The sequence below is a fragment of the Salmo salar genome, chromosome 15 (assembly GCF_965601325.2).
Source record: "Salmo salar chromosome 15, fSalSal1, whole genome shotgun sequence".
Lineage (NCBI taxonomy): Eukaryota > Metazoa > Chordata > Actinopteri > Salmoniformes > Salmonidae > Salmo > Salmo salar.
Genome location: NC_138305.1, coordinates 91,040,439 through 91,061,435, shown reverse-complemented (window position 1 = coordinate 91,061,435; position 20,997 = coordinate 91,040,439). Strand labels below are relative to the sequence as shown.

The 20,997-nt window shown below is 45.7% G+C and overlaps 1 protein-coding gene across 5 annotated transcripts; it reads left to right on the top strand.

The window, feature by feature from the left end:
- On the top strand, positions 1 to 20,994 carry LOC106572432 (lysine-specific demethylase 5C). Of its 5 annotated transcripts, none has more exons than XM_014146611.3 (28): positions 1 to 859; positions 2,507 to 2,654; positions 2,897 to 2,974; positions 3,136 to 3,258; positions 3,450 to 3,620; positions 3,824 to 3,955; positions 7,382 to 7,441; positions 8,486 to 8,609; positions 8,746 to 9,014; positions 9,454 to 9,612; positions 11,104 to 11,223; positions 11,328 to 11,486; positions 11,702 to 11,883; positions 12,094 to 12,256; positions 12,357 to 12,476; positions 12,582 to 12,776; positions 13,188 to 13,369; positions 13,465 to 13,589; positions 13,723 to 13,870; positions 13,979 to 14,063; positions 14,198 to 14,571; positions 14,724 to 14,862; positions 15,110 to 15,289; positions 15,481 to 15,600; positions 16,929 to 17,784; positions 17,938 to 18,137; positions 19,376 to 19,564; positions 19,726 to 20,994. In XM_014146611.3, the coding sequence occupies exons 1-28, from the start codon at positions 855 to 857 to the stop codon at positions 19,732 to 19,734; spliced, it is 4,815 nt and encodes a 1,604-aa protein (XP_014002086.1). In that variant the 5' UTR covers positions 1 to 854; the 3' UTR covers positions 19,735 to 20,994. The 5 variants fall into 5 exon arrangements, with proteins under 5 accessions (XP_014002086.1, XP_014002085.1, XP_014002089.1 ...); XM_014146610.3 differs by having other exon boundaries at positions 3,821 to 3,955; positions 8,749 to 9,014; XM_014146609.3 differs by having other exon boundaries at positions 2 to 859; positions 3,821 to 3,955.
- Positions 20,995 to 20,997: the final 3 nt, after the last annotated feature.

Below are 20,997 nucleotides of genomic sequence, written 5' to 3'. Positions count from 1 at the left end.
ATGTAGCCATGCGTATACTGGTGATACAATTCAGTGAATGGGCATCATAATTCGTGAAATAGGTCAAGATAAGAGAAAATGCGTCTATGAACTACTTTCTATAAACGAGCGAATGTGGAGGGATTAATTCCTACCCTCTCTTCCGCTCAAATAACTAATCTGTCGTAGTCAGTAGTTGAGAGATTTAAGGTTGTGCTTAGGCAATGATGAAACTAAGATGGCGTCTAACACGGACAGGATGAACGGGGGATAGCGAAGTTGGTCACAAATTGATTTGATGGGGACGTAATTCTCACAGTCACTCGTTGTACAAGCAAACGAGTCTTTGAAGTGGATAATCTTTACCCTTCTACATCAATAGAAGTGGGTCTATGGGGGAAGCGAGGCTGAAAACGGCTAACTTTACGTGAGCTAACTGGACCTAGCTTGTTAGCTAACGTTCGCTAGCTAACCAGCGACAGCTAGCTAAACAACAACAAAGTAAGGAGGATAGTCTCAGGAGAAGGAAGTGTCTACGGGATTGTCCGGAATCTTTTGATATAAAATTAAGCAATTCACATCTGGCTTGGGACACGTCCAAAACAGAAGTAACCAATATGTCAAGTTAAACTTCCACGCCAATTTGCAGTGATATCCGAGACCGGAGGTGCTGCCTGGGGTGGGCTGAAAAGTGGAGGCCATAACGACCATTCGCTTCAGCCACCCTAATCGTGACCCAGTGCTGAACAATAGACCCCGTGAGCTTTCAAGACACCTAAACGGCCCATTATTGGTGACATCGGAATCCATTATTTCGTCTTTGACCACGCTGAACGTGTCAGGAAGAGTTGCTGTCCAAGTACCAAGTATCTAATATGATGTAAGTCTATATAGTCTAATAACGTTAGATATACATCTTATCAAGTAAGTTAGCTAACTAGTTAAGCTGCTAAAAATCACAAACTCCTTGGGATTTTCCTAGCTTGTCACCAAGGACCTATGTGTGTGCCAAATGGCCCATATTTTGTGGTGTTTGACAATGACAACATTAATTTGTTACCTAACTTGGATGGGTTGCTCCCATATTTGGTCTTGTTAAGTGGATGGGTGCAATCAGGCCTTCCATTTAAGTAATTTAGCCTTAACTCGTGTGACGTCTGTATGTTGAGATTAGGGACTTTACAATTTGAGAATGTGTCCCAACATTTGAGTACTAAGCTTCCTCAAATGTCTTTATCATTATTTTCTAGTGACAGGAAATGAAGGAGGCCTTCTCAGATAATAACATACCTCAGTTCTTGTGAAATCAATTGTAGTAAACAAAACAAATCCCAGACAGTAGGACTTTAACTTTTTCATATCACCATTATTAGTAAGTGCGTTATTTTCTATTGATGACCGAACACCAATTTGACCTCTTGATGCATCTTATGAGACATATCCATGACACAAATGGCACCATGTAAGAAGTGCTTTATTTGTTGTGGCTGTAAGGTAGGGGGAGGGGTGACCAGTTACATAGAACTCCTTCCCCATATTGGGTTAACAACAGGTTTGGGTTTTTGATGTCATAGGCTACGTTTTAGACAGGCAGCCCAATTCTGGTCTTTTTGTCACTAATTGGTCTTTTGACCAATCAGATCATCTCTGAAAAAGTTATGTAAAAATACCTGTTGTGATTGGTCAAAAGACCAATTAGTTGAAAAAAATAATTGGACTGCATGTCTAAATGCAGTTTTACTAGATTATATGATGTTCTGTTTACTTATTCTGAATATCAGAACAGGATTCTATTCAAACATTTTATTCACAAGTAGAAGAATCATGTAAGATTTTGTGAAACAATGGCCATTCAAAAATGTTGGTTGTCTCCCTTGGGCCCCTTTTTTCTTTGTTTGAGCTGATGGAAAAACATACTCTGACGCGCAGTTAATGTATACAATTAGATTTATGAAACTGTACTTATGAACTTCTTAATAACGGGTAATCCCAAGGGAAAAAGCCCATGTGATTGTTTGACCCTTAGCCTAATTTTGAACTTGTCTCAACATGTTTCTTGTCCCCTATTGACAGGATTGGAAGTTACAAAAATATATTTTTAAGATAGATATTAATGTGTTTGTTTATGTAATATTTGCAATCTTAGATTTGGGTGATGGGGTAAAGCGTATTTCAGAGCCCACAGACGCCGGGAGTCTGGTGGCACATTGTGACACAGCTACACGGCTCTGAGACCACCGTCTGTAGGAGATGCATAGCCCAACCGCACACCTTCCCAAAATCCCAAACAAACGTGTCTCTGCGTACGCGTCGTCTATTCATTTGAATGTGGTGACAGATGGAGAAATTGCTTGAACCGCGCAGAGAATTCCAAAAGTATGAAAACCAACCATACAATTTTCTAGAACACTGCTGTGCGGTCGCGTACACGCTTTGGACTCTGATTAGCACTTAAGACAGTTGCTAAGTAAGTTGCTTCACTGTGTGGTGACTTGACATGCTGATTCTTGGCCTTACCTGTTGCCAGGGCGATGGAGGGGGAAGACTTTGTGCCGCCTCCTGAGTGCCCAGTGTTCGAGCCGTCATGGGAGGAGTTTCAGGATCCCCTGGGCTATATTGCCAAGATCCGTCCAATTGCAGAGAAGTCTGGAATCTGCAAGATTCGTCCTCCTGCTGTAAGTGTTTACTGATACGCATCTATCATTTAACCCACTGAAACCTGTAGAGTTGAATGCGGTTGTTTTCCTCCAACCGTAACCAATCTGATGTAGTCTCACTGTGTTATTTGTGTCCAGCACACAACAAAAAGTCGTCTTTCTCTCTTACAAGCTGAGCAAAGGCTTGAGATTCCAGGAGACAGAATGACAAGTGTTTACATCAAACCGACATTGATCAAAGGGTTCCCTTTCCCCTACAGGACTGGCAGCCACCCTTTGCTGTGGAGGTGGATAGCTTCCGCTTCACACCCCGTATACAGAGACTCAATGAGCTAGAGGTTTGTCTCTCTCCATCCTATGATGTATCACTGAATGGTTGAGTCTTGATATTGAATAACTCTTCTAGAAGTCACTTGTTCTGGTTAACTCAGATTCAATTTTTGTTTTCACTCCATCTAATCATATTAACTCCTGACCCCCCCCCCCCCCCTCTCCTCAGGCGGAGACCCGAGTCAAGCTGAACTACTTGGACCGGATTGCCAAGTTCTGGGAGATCCAGGGATCCTCCCTCAAGATCCCAAACATCGAGAGGCGTATCTTGGACCTTTTCAGCCTGTCCAAGGTGCTGGAGCTGACTGACTCATGTCATTTCTCAATAAACCCCCTGTTGCATGTCTTACTTCAGTATAACAAAAAAAAGACGGAATCTTTTCAAAATTGTGATAGATCTTACTATTGCTAACACTCTCCAACTGTACTTAGGCCTGTAAAACTAAGCTGACTGTACACTTACTGTATTATTTTGTGCTGTAGGTTGTGATAGAGGAGGGAGGGTTTGATATAGTCGGTAAGGAGCGGCGTTGGGCTCGTGTGGCCCAGAAGCTTGGCTACCCAACTGGCAGGAACATTGGCTCCCTCCTGCGCTCACACTACGAGAGGATTGTCTACCCCTTTGAGGTGTTTCATGCTGGGGCCAGCCTGCCGGTAACGCTACACTCACCCACTTTGCTCCTGCTCTTTTGCGCTTACACAAGCGATCTATCAACTTATGATCTATCAAATAGAATTTGACTTACATGACTTGCATTCATTATTTGTTATGCCAGTTGCGTATGTTAATAAAGTGTGTCCGTCCATAGTCATGAATGTAGAACAGGGTTTAACCCCAGGATTTGTCTGTGTAGCAGACTAAGCCAAAGCTATATGATGGAGAAGAGGTGGATAGAGAATACAAGCCCCACTCCATCCCCCTACGCCAGTCTGTCCAGCCTTCCAAGATGAGCAGCTACGGACGCCGAGCCAATCGCCTTCAGCCAGACGTGAGTTACGGGCACACGGTCCACAATGACTTAATATATTCCCTTTTAACACTGTCAACCTTTGTGTGTGTGCTATTTAAAAACCTTTTTCACAGATCTTAACAGAAGTTGGTTATTTTTTTACCCATTGCCATGATCGTGTTGATCATTCATGTAAGCACTCACATTCCACCACTGAATAATCAACCATAATCTATAAATAGCCAAATCTATTCATTGGGTGATGTGCTGCCTTCTGAGAACTGGAAGTGAGAAAAAAAAATAGTGCTCTACTCTGGTTATTACAGAGCTGTCAGTGTAATACCTTGGGGAGAACAACACCTGCCATTAACACAAATCATGTTACATTCGTAGATGTTATTATCTATGTAGACTATCAGTGATGGATTTTGTTAGTACTTGAATAGTAGTCATGGAGATAAACTTGTATCATACGCCCATATAATCATGTACACTAAACAAAAATATAAACGCAACATTTAAGTATTGGTCCCATGTTTAATGAGCTGAAATAAAAGATCCCAGACATTTTCCATATGCACAAAAGATTATTTCTCTCAAATTGTGTGCACATTTATTTACATCCCTGTTAGTGAGCATTTCTCCTTTGCCAAGATAATCTGTCCACCGGACAGGTGTGGCATATCAAGAAGCTGGTCATTACACAGGTGCACCTTGTGCTGGGGACAATAAAAGGCCACTCTAAAATGTGCAGTTTTGAGACACCTGTGGCATCGTGTTGTGTGACAAGTTTTGAGGGATTATGCAATGGCATGCTGACTGCACGAATGTCCACCAGAGCTTTTTCCAGATAATTGAATGTTCAATTCTCTACCATAAGCCTCCTCCAACTTTGTTTTTTGAGAATTTCACAGTACATCCAACTGGCCTCACAACCGCAGACCCTGTGTATGGCGTTGTGTGGGTGAGCGTTTTGAACAGAGTACCCCTTGGTGGGGTTATGGAATGGGCAGGCATAGCTATGGACAGCGAACACAATTGCGTTTTATCGCGAGATCCTGTTGCCCATTTTTTAAGGTAACTGTGACCAACGGATGCATATCTGTATTCCCAATCATGTGAAATCCATAGAATAAGGCCCAATAAATGTATTGTTGCATTTGTATTTTTGTTCAGTATAATTATACCCATCTCTTCTTTTGGCAGTAAACACCTCACTTTTCATTTTGCAGATACTTTTTTGTGTGTGTGGAGACACACCTTCAAATCAGTGGATTCTGCTATTTCAGCCACACCCAATGCTGACCGGTGTATAAAATCAAGCACACAGCCATGCAACCTCCATAAACAAACATTGGCATTTGAATGACCTTACTGAAAAGCTCCGTCAAATGGAAAGGCACCGTCATAGGGTGGCATCTTTCCAAAAAGTCAGTTTGTCAAATGTATGCCCTGCTAGAGCTGCCCCGGTCAACTGTAAGTGCTGTTATTGTGAAGTGGAAACGTCTAGGAGCAACAACAGCTCTTCCTCGACGTGGTAGGCCGCACAAGCTCACAGAACAGAACCATCGAGTGCTGAAGTGCGTAGCTTGTAAAAAAATTGTCGGTCCACTCACTACAGAGTTCCAAACTGCCTCTGGAAGCAACGTCATCACAATAACTGTTTGTCGGGAGCTTCCTGAAATGGGTTTTCATGGCCAAGCAGCCGCACGCACACAAGCCTAAGCTCACCATGCTCAATGCCAAGCGTCGGCTGGAGTGGTGTAAAGTATGCCGCCCTGGACTCTGGAGCAGTGGAAACGCGTTCTCTGGAGGGATGAATCGCACTTCACCATCTGGTAGTTCGACGGACTAATCTTTGTTTGGCGGATGCCAGGAGAACACTACCTGCCCCAATGCATAGTGCCAACTGAAAAGTTTGGTGGGGGAGAAATAATGGTCTGGGGCTGTTTTTTCATGGTTCGGACTAGGCGAAGGGAAATCTGTACGCTGTATCGTTAAATGACATTCTAGACGATTCTGTGCTTCCAACTTTGTGGCAACAGTTTGGGGAAGTCTCTTTCCTGTTTCAGCATGACAATGCTTGCGTGCACAAAGCAAGGTCCATACAGAAACGGTTTGTTGAGATTGCTGTGGAAGAACTTGACTGGCCTGCACAGAGCCTTGACCTCAACCCCATCGAACACTTTGGGATGAATTGGAACACTGACTGCGAACCAGGCCTAATCACACATCATCAAAGCCTGACCTCTCTAATGCTCTTCTGGCTGAATGGAAGCCTCCGCTGCAATGTTCCATCTAGTGGAAAGCCTTCCCAGAAGAGTGGAGGCTGTTATAGCAGTAAAGGCGGGACCAACTCCATATTAATGCCCATGATTTTGGAATGAGATGTTCGACAAGCAGCTTTCCACATACTTTTGGTCATGTAGTGTATCTTATTCATAACATAATCTTTTTTAAATGTCAATATTTTCCTTCCATCTATAACATTTCTTAACATTATTCAGTTCCTTTGGCTTTGATGCCTCATGATTTGAGTATAGCTCTGTTTAAGTAGTGTGATTTTGCTGTGATCTGATAGGGGTGTCTCTGGACTGACTAAACGATCGAAGAGAGTCTGGGTTGAGGTCAGTGATAAAGTAGTCTATAGTACTACTGCCAAGAGATGAGCTATAGGTGTACCTACCATAGTAGTCCCCTCGAAGCCTACCATTGACAATGGACTAGGCGACTACTATGGTGTCCGACAAAGCTGCAGGAGTTATGACCTGTTTTTGTTGGTTATGTTGTCGTAGTTGTGTCTAGGGGGTCATATGGGGGAGGGAATGCTGTCCCCTTCAGGTGGGTGTTTGTCTCCCTGTGTGCTGAGGGTGTCAGGTTCTTGTCCAGTTCTAGGCATTTAGGTTGCCACAGACTAGTTAGTACATGTCCTTGAGCCTGGAAATTGTTGATCTCCCCCTCTAGGTTGGAGAAGCTGTCATTGTTAAAGTATGGGGATTATTTAAGGGTAGCACACATGAGGACATTTTTCTCTGAGAAAATGTCTTCATTAATTTCTAGCCAGATGTAAAATGTTCCTGTTTTGACTAATTTAATAGTGGGGTAGGTCTGCTCTATACCTGTCTCTCTTTCTCCTGTCTCTGTACTCTTTCTCCTGTCCTGTACTTGTTTTCATTTGGTGCTCTAATTATTGAACTCCGTGTGCTGTGCGTTCTGAGTGCTCAGTTATATACAGGTCAAAAAGTGCTTGTGATGTTATCAATACAAGCACAACTATATTTGGCTAGCACATTGTTGTCCCACACCTAGCCCTATATATTAGAATATTTGATGTTATATCCATCTCTCTCCATATGCCTTTTTTCCACTCTGCCCTGTTCCCTTCAATTACTTTTTTTTTTCTCCTCAGCTCCTCTTTTTCCTACTCCTGTCTCAATCCATTGTTGTTGTTGTCTCCCCATGCAGGGTCCAGAGGATTCTGCCTCCCACCCTCTCACTACTGGCTCTCAACACATCTCTGCATCGGTACTGTCTCTCTTGAGTGCAATGCGCCTGCTCGCTCTCGCTCCTTCCTGGCTCTCTTCTCGCCCCGTCTCTCTAGATGGCTCTGTTTCTTTAGAAACAAACCCCTCTGTCTCTCGACCTTCATTTTGTGCCAGGCGCCCTTTGCTCTCCTTTTATAACTATTAACAAACGTCACCATTCATCAGCTTGGCCTCAAGCTTTATCTGTGTTTAGCCCTTATTCCACTCACACACCCACTCAGACTGTTTGTTCCTGGCAACAGCTTGTGTAAATGCATCAGCATTAAGCGGTCTCACCTGTCCTTGTTTGTGAAATCAGTGATGATCTTTCTCTTGCTCTCATTTGTACTTTTCTTGGGTGGCTTTACTGCTAGGTCTCTGTGCATCATTGTGTTGCTGTTGACTGTTAGCACTGCAGCAGACCGGGGAATGAAAGCGTTATTGTGACTGCATGTGTTCTATTAGAGTGCACCACTCAGTTAAAAACCGGTAGGTTGTGTTTGGCAAGAACCCTGTTAGACAGTTTAATTTGGTAGTAAGTCAAATATTTGGAATATGCAAAAGCAGCTTTTTACATTCATGCCCTCAAGCATTGCCCCTTCAGAAGTTAGAAACACAATTGTACAGATTTAGGATCTGAGGCCGAGGACACCTCACAACCGTTTTGTTGGTGTTTTTATTTAAAAATGTTCACTCAACCACTCTGCTCAGCTCAGTTAACTTGTATGTTGGTTCCCCAAATTAGTTTCCTTTTCCTTTTGTTGCTAAGTGTGTGTAGGTGCGTCTTTTGGTGCTTTTGCTGTAACAGAGTTGTGGGTCTTTACCTTTGTTTAATAACTCAATTGTCACAGATGTACTGGGAGTGTTTCTACTCTCTTAGCCAGTCCTCTCCTCTTGTACTTCAGTTGCTGATATTCTCCCTCATCCTCACACTCTCCTGATTACTTGACCCTTCTGCTTCTCCATTCCCTCTCAGTATAGTTGAAAGTGTATTGTAGTTGCTACCTCCACATCTCCTTACTGACCTTTAACCTCTGTCCCCTAGCCTGACCCCACGGAGGAGGACATAGAGAAGAACCCTGAGCTGAAGAAACTACAGATCTACGGGGCAGGACCTAAGATGATGGGGCTAGGACTGGTTCCCAGGAATAAGAGCATCCCCAAGAAAGGTAACATAACTCATCCCCTTCCCTCACCACTGGGTGTGTCTGGAAAAAGTAGAATACGGTGCAATTTCAGATGCAGTCTCTTATCAAGTCAGTCTGTGTTGAATGCTGGGTAAGGTTACTGCTGCTCTCCTTCCAGAAGAGCTGCCTCAGACTGTGACTGTCCGTGATGCAGCTGCTGCTGTCCAGGACAAGGAGGAACCAGGCGAGGTCAAAGAGGGAGACTCCAGCACAGCCACCCCCACGCCACCGCCTCCTCCTGATGTCACGGTCAAGAATAAAGTGAAGAAAGAGGACGATGATGGTGGAGACAGACATGATGAAAAGGACCAAGACGACCCTAACGGTGATGGGCCCTGCACCAAGATGACCATGAGGTTGAGACGTAACCTCAGCAACCCCCAGTTTGTAAGTGGCCTAGCTTCAATTCACCCTTATGGGCCGGTTGCCCAGACACGGATTACCACTAATCCTGTACTAAGGAGCGTGATCACTGGAGATTCTCTGTCTGGGAATCCAGCCCTCTATTATCTGATCCTAAATCAGATGTTATAGATAATCTAATCATAAGGATGGAAATTTAAATGGAAAAACAAAGATCGTTGAACACTACACGGAGTGGGTGTAGCGAGGGGGTTTAAGACTCAATATTAGGAAGGTGTTCTTAATGTTTGGTATACTCACTGTATATGCGCCCAATAATTTAATGGATAAAACATTTACATTTACTGTTCCGTTAGTTAGTAACTTTCCAACAACTGGGTGTACGTCAATTCATGCTTTTTACTGTCAATTTAAATGGAGAACTTAAATTCCATCTCACTAATCTGTTCTGTTTTCTGCTAAGGTGGATTCGTTTGTGTGTCGGATGTGTGGCCGTGGCGACGAGGATGAGAAGCTCCTGCTGTGTGACGGTTGTGACGACAACTACCACACCTTCTGTCTGCTGCCCCCCCTCACTGAAGCCCCCAAGGGCAACTGGCGCTGCCCCAAATGTGTGGCTGAGGTGAGAGAGAGTCATGGAGACCCACAACATCCTGTTGTGTCAAACAAACATTATTCTATGTGGGTGCAGCCAGCCACAGTCTATTTTAACCTGGGGAGTCAGTAGCTAGGTTTCCATCCAATTTGCGACAGATTTTTATGTGAATATTCTAAAATCTGCATACAAAAATATCCCCACCAGAGGTGTTTCCTTCAGGCTGTAAATAAAAGGCTGTGTGTGATGATGTAGTGCACATAAACACTTATTTTATGTACTTGCGTTTTCCAGTCTACCGATAGTTTTGTCTCAAACTGTTGCGATAAATGGCGAACTTGCCCAATCTGTTTTTTTGCGCATGCTGTTTAGACAAGTTTGCTGATAAGGTGGAGACTGGGCAGGTTAGGTTATATGAAGATATGGATAAGATCATTTTTATTTGTTAATTGGCTGCTAAGCACCGGTCACTAGCGCACAAATGAAGACTATTGATTTTAGGACCACATGACATTGCTTGACTGTAAATGTACCTACATTTACCATGGTTATTCTATTGGCAATTGCGCAAGAAATCATTTTCACCGCAATTTGTCACATAATTAATTTAAGACACAATCCCACTATGTCGAACGAACAAATAGTGATTTATAAAATTGTAACACAAAATCAAACACAGGCTTGACGTTTATACAACAGGTGGGTCTAATCCTGGACGCTGATTGGTTAAAACCTCATTCCATCCGGTGTCTATTCCACAAGTTACCACCAGCTAAATCTGACGTTGAAATGCCTTTTTACTCTGTTCCATCTCACTGCTCAATCCACTGTCTCATCAGCCAGAACATTTATAAACTTAATCTTCACTATTAAAAAGAATCTTGACATTCTCCCACTTTCGTTTAGCATTTATCCAAATAAATGTCACTAGAAAACAGCTTATGCAAATGCAGCTACTTTGCTGTTATTCTGGCTGCACTGTTTGACGTGACGAAGTTAGCTGTAGTTGGCCAGCTAGCAGGCAAGGGATAGAATGTTGCCAGCCAGTATGGCAATACAAAATGTAGAACTAACGACTGGGTCGCGTCCATAGATGCAGAACAAAAAAACTGAACGACTAGGCCGCGTCTCTGGCAACCAAATGACCAGCCGGCTTGGATAGCAACCCTAGATTTGTGTCGGGACTATATCTTGTGGAATGATGAAATAGTATTAATTAAATGAATCAAAATGTTTTTAATAAAATTGTCAATCATTATTTGAATATGTTGGTAACCCGTTGTATAAAAGTGATAATGCCCTTGAAGCTGGTGTTTTGGAGGATATATTGACACGTGCCAATATATCCTTCAAACACCGGCTACGAGGGCATTATCACTTAAGTAAACCAGTTAGGAAAATCACTGGGAATAAACTGAGCATTATATTCATCTGTATTTATGGTAATTATTTTCTTTGCCTCTGTCCAATCCATCTCTTCAATGCCCTCATGTCTGCCTCTCCTCTACTTCCCTGTAGGAGTGTAAAAGACCAGCGGAGGCCTTCGGTTTTGAGCAGGCTACCAGAGAGTACACCCTGCAGAGTTTTGGGGAGATGGCCGACACATACAAAGCAGACTACTTCAATATGCCTGTCCATGTACGTAGCCCTGTACAAACCTAATCTGATGTGGACAAACTTTTATTCAGTCTGATCAATCGGTTGAGTTTTTATCTTGTTAGTAACAACCTTGGTGTGTGAAGATGGTTCCTACAGAGCTGGTGGAGAAAGAGTTCTGGCGCTTGGTCAGTAGCATAGAGGAGGATGTGACAGTGGAGTATGGCGCTGACATCCACTCTAAAGAGTTTGGCAGTGGATTCCCCATGAACAATGGCAAGAAGAACCTCTCACAAGAGGAAGCGGTAACTAGCTACTAAACGATCTTCCTTTCTGTCTCGCCTTAATTCAACTGCTCATTTCACTCCTGTAGGTCTTCATATGCCAGTTTCTCTACATGGTTCTGTTTCCCCTAATTGAGGGATTTACAAACTTATTTACTATTACTACATGTAACACTATATACAGTTCCTCTAAACCATTACCTGTACATGACCCTCTTCTTATCCTGTGTCTGCAGGATTATGCCCGCAGCGGCTGGAACCTGAATGTGATGCCGGTGCTGGAGCAGTCGGTGCTGTGCCACATCAACGCCGATATCTCTGGTATGAAGGTGCCCTGGCTGTACGTGGGCATGGTCTTCTCAGCCTTCTGCTGGCACATCGAAGACCACTGGAGCTACTCCATCAACTACCTACACTGGTAAATAGGACACTAACTACCACACACTACAGGACATGTTACAAACCGTACAGGAGACATGAGAAATGAATAGGCAGTTCATCTGTAGATGGTTGAGATGATTGCCCTTTTAGGTCCACTATCTTTATACAGCATTCTAGATTTACTGACTGATAGATATGGTTAGTGTGACTAAAGCTGTTCCCTTCTCTGCCCCCTCTCCTCCTGCAGGGGTGAGCCTAAGACGTGGTACGGGGTTCCCTCTGTAGCAGCAGAACGGTTAGAGGAGGTGATGAAGAAGCTGACCCCAGAGCTGTTTGAGTCCCAGCCTGACCTCCTCCACCAGCTGGTTACTATTATGAACCCCAACATCCTCATGTCTCACGGGGTCCCGGTGAGTAATGACACATGTACACATCTTCATATTCTAGTGATGATCGATAATACTGAGAGAAATGTCCATGCTGATAACCTCCTTTCCATTTGATTGACAGGTTGTACGCACCAACCAGTGTGCTGGCGAGTTTGTCATCACGTTTCCCAGGGCTTACCACAGCGGCTTCAATCAGGGATATAATTTTGCTGAAGCCGTTAACTTCTGCACTGCAGACTGGGTATGCCTCTTTTCCAGTGGGTGTTTTTATGTAGTGTTTTCAAAATTCTTAATTTCCCTTTGGTTTTCTCTGTTTCCCTCTGTTTCTCTCCCTTCCCTCCGCCAGCTGCCTGCAGGGCGCTCCTGTATCGAGCACTACCGTCGTCTGCGGCGGTACTGTGTTTTCTCTCACGAGGAGCTGACCTGTAAGATGGCCGCCTGCCCTGAGAAGCTGGACCTCAACCTGGCCGCTGCCACTCACAGAGAGATGTTCATCATCGTCCAGGAGGAGAGGAAGCTACGGAAAGGCCTGCTGGAGAGGGTGAGACTAATAATCTAGAAGTTGAGCGTGTGAAACACAGGACTATCTGTGGTTTGGTCACTGACTTCAGCAGTCAGTAAAATGACTGGTGGGAGCAATTTGATTGTTGTGGTTTCTTGCGTAATATTGTCTGTTTGGTTTAGGAGTTTCTCAGAAATGTTGCTGTTGTGGTATTTTGCATAATACTGACTCATCTTGTATACAGTGTTGCTCTTGCATGTGTTGTGGTTTCCTAAAGCCCTGTGTGTCGTGGTTTCCTAAAGCCCTGTGTGTCGTGGTTTCCTAAAGCCCTGTGTGTCGTGGTTTCCTAAAGCCCTGTGTGTCGTGGTTTCCTAAAGCCCTGTGTGTCGTGGTTTCCTAAAGCCCTGTGTGTCGTGGTTTCCTAAAGCCCTGTGTGTCGTGGTCTTTCAGGGCATCACAGAGGCAGAGAGGGAGGCATTCGAGCTGCTGCCTGATGACGAGAGGCAGTGTGATAATTGCAAGACGACCTGCTTCCTGTCTGCCCTGGCCTGTTCCAACTGCCCTGAACGCCTCGTCTGTCTCTACCACACACAGGACCTCTGTAGCTGCCCCACAGACAAGCTCTACCTCAGGTACTACTGACCCACTGTCTCTGAGTCTCTCTTTCTCTCCATGTATCATTTGTTTACCACTAGCGCCTTACCTGTCTCTTCCTCCTCCCTACCAGGTACAGGTACACTCTGGATGAGCTGTTTGCCATGTTACATCGGCTCAAAGTGCGAGCCGAGGTGTTTGATTCCTGGGCCAACAGAGTGAAAGAGGCTCTGGAGCAGGAAGAGGGCAACAAGATAGGTGGGAAATGCCATAGACACAACCCATAAGATAGGAAGGTAGAACACACTGTTCTAGAATTGTGAGTTAGATGGGTGAAAATAACAAATGTTCCAAAAGGTGTGTAATGACACTGACTGTGTTTTAACTCCAGGCATCACAGACCTGGAGGTCCTGAAGGCAGAGGCAGCAGAGAAGAAGTTCCCTGACAACGAGCTGCTCCAAAGACTCAACACTGTCCTCACTGACACTCAGAACTGTCAGCAGACAAGCACTGAACTCCTCAACAAGACACAGACCAGGTAACACACACGACCTAAATCATATCTAACACTGCCATACCCACAACTGCATTGAACTGCTCAGTGACCCACTCACAGTAACACACACTGTTGTGTATGTGTTTGTAGGAGGATGACGCTGGCAGAGCTGAAGGCTCTAGTGGAGAAGATGGAGAACCTGCCCTGTGTGATGAGCCAGCTGGAGGACGTACAGGTCAGTGTCCACCAGCTGGATCTGAGCCACCAGAGGAAACCAGTAAACCTGCTGTAGCTGGAACGTTGTTAATGTCCACACCGCTCTTCCTTCCCTACTTCCTCTCATTCCTTTTTTAATTCCCTCTCTCTCAGGCGGTCCTGCGTACAATAGAAGAGTTCCAGACTCAGTCCCGGGCTCTAGTGACCCACAGGGACTGGCGGCGAGACTCCGCTCCCCCAGAACAACTGCAGGCCCTGTTGGAGCAGGGAGCTGGCCTGCCGGTCGATGCCCCAGAGTGTGAGCTCCTCAAGGGGCTGCAGGAGCAGGGCCGCTGGCTGGGCGAGGTGCGGCAGACCCTGGGGCCCGAGGGCGGGGTGATGACCCTGGCGGTCCTCAGGAACTTGATGGAGGTGGGCTGCAATGTGCCCCAGAGCGTCTCAGTGGAAACAGCCATGGCAGAGCTTCAGGAGCTCCTGACTATAGCAGAACGATGGGAGGAGAAGGCCCAGATCTGTCTGGAGCAACGGTGAGGGACACATGACTCATACTGAATCTCTCTTTCTATCTCCTCACTGTCTCAATCGGTCACTCTTTCTTTGTCTCTTTCTCTCACTTACACACAATTCTCAGTTTGTCTGCTCTTCCTAATGTCCCCTCTCTCTCCCGGTGTGATTTCAGGCAGAAGCACCCTCTGTCCACCCTGGAGGCCATAGTAAACGAGGCCCAGCTCATCCCAGTCAAGCTGCCCAACATCCTGTCTCTCCAGGGCTGTCTGAGCCGAGCCAAGGCCTGGGTCAATGACCTGGAGGAGATCCAGGCAAGTAGAACCAACTCCTGCTGTCTATTATAACCTTATAACCACGTTCAATAGGCAAACGTTGTGTAATGTTGCAGATACAAAAAGGAAAATACAGCGGACGTGAATTATTTATTGTAAATGTCAAGAGGCATGTTTGTTCAACAATACATGTGAATGTTCCACAATGTTGTGCCCTGCTGAACGTAACCCTGACTTGTCCTCCGTTAACCTCCCTTTCTCTCCCTCTCCCGTGTGTGTACTGTAGAATGGGGAGCACTACCCGTGTCTGGATGATCTGGAGGGCCTAGTGGCGATAGGGAGAGACCTCCCTGTCAGGATGGAGGAGCTGAGGCAGCTGGAGCTGCAGGTAGCCAGCGCCCACTCCTGGAGAGACAAGGCCTCCAAGACCTTCCTGAAGAAGAGCAGCCAGCACAGCCTGCTACAGGTCAGAGAGGCCAGGGGTGGAGTGTGTGTGTGAGCCTTTTTAGTTCTTTATCTACAGTGGTTTAAAATATTTGGTATTTGGCGCACATATCAATCACTAACACTTCAGGGAACACCAGAATATTGTTAGTGTTAGCCCTTATTTTAATTTGTCTGTGAACGTGTGGGTCTTACTACTTTTTCTTGCTGCAGGTGTTGTGTCCGTGTGTGGAGAAACGTAAGGAGAGGGGAGAAGAGACGGATCCATTAGATGACCCAGATACCAACACTCTGGGCCTCTCTGCTCAGGACCTGAGAGACCCTGGCGCCATTGTGAGTCTGTATAGTCTGGCCTACCCAGACATTATGGCTGTCAAGTTCTAGTGTGTTATTTACCAAGGTGACTGTTCCCTTTAAGCTGCACACGGGCGCGCAGCATCCCGGGACTGCCGCGCACAAGTAATATTAGCCTGTGTAAAGAAGCACAAGATTGAACTTCACTCAACTTTCTAGAGTTTTCCCCCTTAGTTAACACTATCAGCGTTTCCCTTTACTGTGGGAATTGTGATCGAATCAACATTAGCCACTTTCAATGCGACATATCGAAACAAAGGCTTAGTATGCCAAACTTATAAGGCAGAACCCATGAGAGTAGGATTTTATTGCATTGACAGGCACTATTCAGCCCTCTACACAGACCTGTTTGGCATAACTAATCAGAGCTGCAGTAGGACTGTATTCAACTAGACCCTTGCTATATATGGATCTGTGCCAACTGGACTGTGTTTACAGGATGAGCGGTCGTGAGTAGATGTGCTTGTTTTGAGATCAAAGCCAGAGCTGCATGTAGCCACGTGTGCACATTTGTTCATATCCTTTGCTAGTTAGTGAGTTATTAGCCCAGTTATAGATTTGTAGTCAGCAATAGGGGAATGATTGCTTCCTACAGGAGCACCAAACGTGTACATTTCTAGACATCTTTGAAAAGCCAGTCCGGTAAAAAGCTTTTTCTGTCTTCAAGGGGGAAGTGTTGTATTTAGCCAATAGGCAGAGGGTAGTATAATTTGTCTTGTTCTCTGTAATAATGGAATGGGAATATTAATGCAGTTTATTTTATAAAGTGGTTTCTTGCATCAAGCAACACATTTTCAGTCACCTTGTCTGAAGGACAAGTGGATAAACAGGTTAATGTCAAGCCCTGCATGTTGTTTTTCAAGTCTCATGGAATGTAGGCCTAAATTGAACACCACACATTGGCTGCTACTGTAGACTGAATGATAGAACAGCTATTTCCATGTTAAAAAGTTATGATATGCACCTTCATTGTTTTTGATGGTAGGCCACTGGCAGGCCTACATTATGATCAAATAGCCACAGTAGCCTACTCAACCACTGTCTGAAACTGTAACTTAGTGGATACAACCTCAGTGTTTATTGTAAACACACGTGGAAGTTGCACATTTTCACAATTTTAAGGGAACATTGCCGGTGTCAGTATGTCATAACCAAATTCAAACAACTTGATTTGTCAACAGTTTCTGTTAGGGCTACAACGGGGCCGCAGACTCATACAAACAACAGGCAGAGACGACAACTAGACAAGACATGAGACAATGACTTAAAAGTACAGGGCAGTGCATAATCCGTGTCTGTCTCTCTAGGTGACGGCGTTTAAAGAGGGAGAGCACCAGGAGAAAGAGGCTCTGCTGAGGCTCCAGAAGGTCAACCTGTCTAAACCAGGTGTGGAGAAGAAGGCTGAGAAAGAGATCAAGACAGAGCGGGAGGACAAGGAGAATGGAGGTGGGAGGTGGGGGGAGGACCCCATGGAGCTAGACACAGCCCTCCACTCTGAGAACTGTGGAAAGGGGAACGGGGGCAGTAACCACACGACGACAGGCAGCAGCACTCCTCCTCAGTCTGTGTGTGTGTGTGGCCGGGCGCCACGCCCCCCTCTGCTGCGCTGTCACCTGTGTAAAGACTGGTTCCACGGTGGGTGTGTCCCGTTCCCCTCCCTCCTGCCTTCCTCCTCAGGGCTCCCCACCAACCCCCTCTGCTGGTGGGACTGGGACTCACGCTTCCTGTGCCCGCGGTGCCAGCGCTCACGGCGCCCGCGTCTGGAGACCATTCTGGCCCTGCTGGTGGCGCTCCAGAGGCTGCCCGTCCGTCTGCCAGAGGGAGAGGCTCTGCAGTGTCTCACAGAGAGGGCCATCACCTGGCAGGGGCGTGCCAAGGAGGCACTGGACACCCCTGAGATACAGAGGGCACTAGAGAGGCTGCAGGAGCTCAAACAGAACCAGCCTCACAGGGAGGGAGAGGAGGAAGAGGACGGGAAGAAAGGGAACTGTGAGTCGGTGATAGTGCTATCAGATTCAGAGGGAGGAGAAGGAGATGGAGTGATAGACCTCACAGAGGAGAACTCTCCCAAGAAGACCGTAAAGAAAGAGATGAATGGCGGCATGCAGGCTGGATGTGAAAACGGCGTAAGCAAGAAAGTAAAGCCTCACCACAATGTTACAGGTTAGTACACAACATTTGAACTCCAGTCCATGATGTAACTTTTTCCTTGTCTGAATGTATCCCTTTACTGTAGACACGTACCATGTATCTGACTGTATCCCTGTGTATGTACACACACACGTGTGCCATGTATCTGACTGTACCTCCACCCAGGTGTGGGCTCTCTGCTGCCGCTGGTCCCATCACTAAAAGGCCCGGTGATAGAGCTGTCCCTGACCACCAGGACCCAGCTAGAGGAGTTACAGCTAGAGGGAGACCTGCTGGAGGTGTCTCTGGACCAGACCAGCACCATCCACAGAGTCCTGCAGGCTGCTTTAGAGCCACACAGACACACACTCAGAACACTCATACTGGTGAGAGACCAGGAAACCTCTAGCTTTAGCTGTGTATGTTGTATTAGCTTAACTCCTATGTTGGTGTTGAAATGTACAATTTAGTTAGTAGCTCAATTACTTTAAAACACTGAAGTGTGGGAAGATACGTGTGTGTGTGTGTGTGGACACCCCTTCACATTAGTGGAATGGCCTTACTGAAGAGCTCAGTGGCTTTCAACGTGGCACCGCCACCTTTCCAACAAGTCAGTTCGTCAAATTTCTTCCCCGGTCAACTGTAAGTGCTGTTATTGTGAAGTGGAATCATCTAGGCGCAACAACGGCTCATCCGCGAAGTGGTAGGTCACACAAGCTCACAGAACAGGATCACTAAAGCATGTAGCGCACACAAATCGTCTGTCCTCGATTGCAACATTGTTCCAAACTGCCTCTGGAAGCAACGTCACCACAAGAACTGTTCGTTGGGAGCTTCATGAAATGGGTTTCCGTGGCCGAGCAGCCGCACACAAGCCTAAGATGACCGTGCTCAATGCCAAGCATCGGCTTGAGTGGTGTAAAGCTCGCCACCATTGGACTCTGGAGCAGTGGAAACGCGTTCCCTGGAGTGATGAATCACACTTTACCAACTGGCAGTCCGACTGACAAATCTGGGTTTGCGGATGCCTGGAGAATGCTACCTGCCCCAATGCATAGTGCCAAATGTAAAGTTTGGAGGAGGAATAATGGTCTGGGGTGGTTTTTCATGGTTTAGGCTAGGTGACGGGAAGGAAAAGCTTAATGATATAGCGTACAATGACATTATAGACGATTCTGTGCTTCCAACTTTGTGGCAACAGTTTGGGGAAGGCCCTTTCCTGTTTCAGCATGTCAATGCCCCCATGCACAAAGCGAGGTCCATACAGAAATGGTTTGTCGAAATTGGTGTGGAAGAACTTGACTGGCCTGCACAGAGCCCTGACCTCAACCCCATCAAACACCTTTGGGATGAATTGGAACGCCGACTGAGCCAGGCCTAATTGCCCAACATCAGTGCCCGGCCTCACTAATGCTCTTGTGGCTAAATGGAAACAAGTCCCTGCAGCAATGTTCCAACATCTAGTGGAAAGCCTTTCCAGAAGAGTGGAGGCTGTTATAGCAGCAAAGGGGGGACTAACTCCATATTAATGCTCATGATTTTGGAATGAGATGTTCGGCGAGCAGGTATCCACATACTTTTGGTCATGTTGTGTATCATGTTTTGTCCTGACCCCTGTCCTTAGATTGAGCTCCAGGAGCAGAAGGGAGTGGGCCGTGGGGGGCGGGCTAAAGACTCCAAGAGGAAGAGGAAAAGCCAGAGGGGCGTCACAGGGGTGGAGGGAACACCCCGGTCCCAGGACGCCTCTGAGTGCAAGAAGACCTGTCCCCTCAACCACACACCCCCTCACATACCCATCCAGACACACCCCGAGGTAACTGACCTCCTCGCTTTTTGTTTTCTTTTTGTTTATATTCTGTTAGGCCCACCTCAATTTTGTTCAAGCAATGTAGACATTAGTTACAATACCTGTTTGAAAAAAGGTTAACCAGTTTAACTCATGCTTCTCTCGCTTTCTCTCTCCCTCTCCCTCAGATCTTGTGATATGGTTATGGATGCAACTCTCGAGTAAAGAATGGTCAAACGTTTGGAGAGAGATAGAATGGACAGATTCTGGGCCGAAAGACATTGTCAAACTGTGGAAAGAAAAATGCAGGCCGCTCCCCTCTATACGGCTCCCCTGCCTACCCCCCCCCTCTATACGGCTCCCCTGCCTACCCCCCCCTCCCTCCCTCTATACGGCTCCCCTGCCTACCCCCCCTCCCTCTATACAGCTCCCCTGCCTACCCCCCCCTCTATACAGCTCCCCTGCCTATCACATTCAAACACTAACACTGATTTTCTTTCTGAGCTCCTACATCTAGATTCTACACTCCTGTCTCATTCTCCATCCCCCTTGAACATACCAGCACATTCCTCTCTTCTGCCCTGTACTTTACACCCCCTCCCTCTCTCTATCTACCTCCCTCCATCCTCCCTGTGAAAGTGTTTTGGAGTGTGTGAGCTGGCATTGTCATAGGAGAGCAGTTATCTTGGTCTTAATTAGGGATCCAGTTCTCTGAGGTCAGTCTGTTACTCAGTCAGTCAATATGCTATGTGTTCTCAGCTATATTAAATGCTAGTTTGACACAAGCCTGTCGAACACAGACAGACAAGGAGGTCCAGTTGTTGACCCACTTACTGAAGTAGGAATGAATTATTTCATGATCCATTTTTCTTGGGGTTTTGGACATGAAGCTAACTTAAAGCTGAAGTTCAGTTCGTTGGAAGGTTGTGAATGACATTGTATCCTAGGTGACAATGGTCACCGTGGTAACGCTTGTATTTTTTTGTGTTGGTTCTTGTTTAAGGCTGGGCTGTTGGAGGGGACTTTGCATTTTCAGTAAAGCCCATTTTGGATATTTTGGGAAGTGTGAAAAACAGGCATTCATGTTTTTGGTGCTACTTTCCCAAAATAGGTATCTGTACCTCTCACCTCTTTCACATTCTCTCTCTCTCTCTGTCACCACTGACTCTTTCATTTGTTTTCATTCTATGATTTCCCCCCTCAGACTAATTATTTGATTCTGTCCTGTTTTTCAGTCTGCTCCTCAACTTTCTTCCCTCCTTCCAAACTAAAGTAACACTTCACTTTAACTATCACAATTTACTTTGTCTCTTCTGGGTTCAAATTATTATTATTATTATTGGTATTGATATTGCAGACACGCAGTGGTCGAGTTTGTGTATAAACTTTTCATTTCAATGTTATCTTTTTGTTTTTCACTCTTGTTAGAAAATAAAGGTTTAGAATTGTTTTAGGAATCT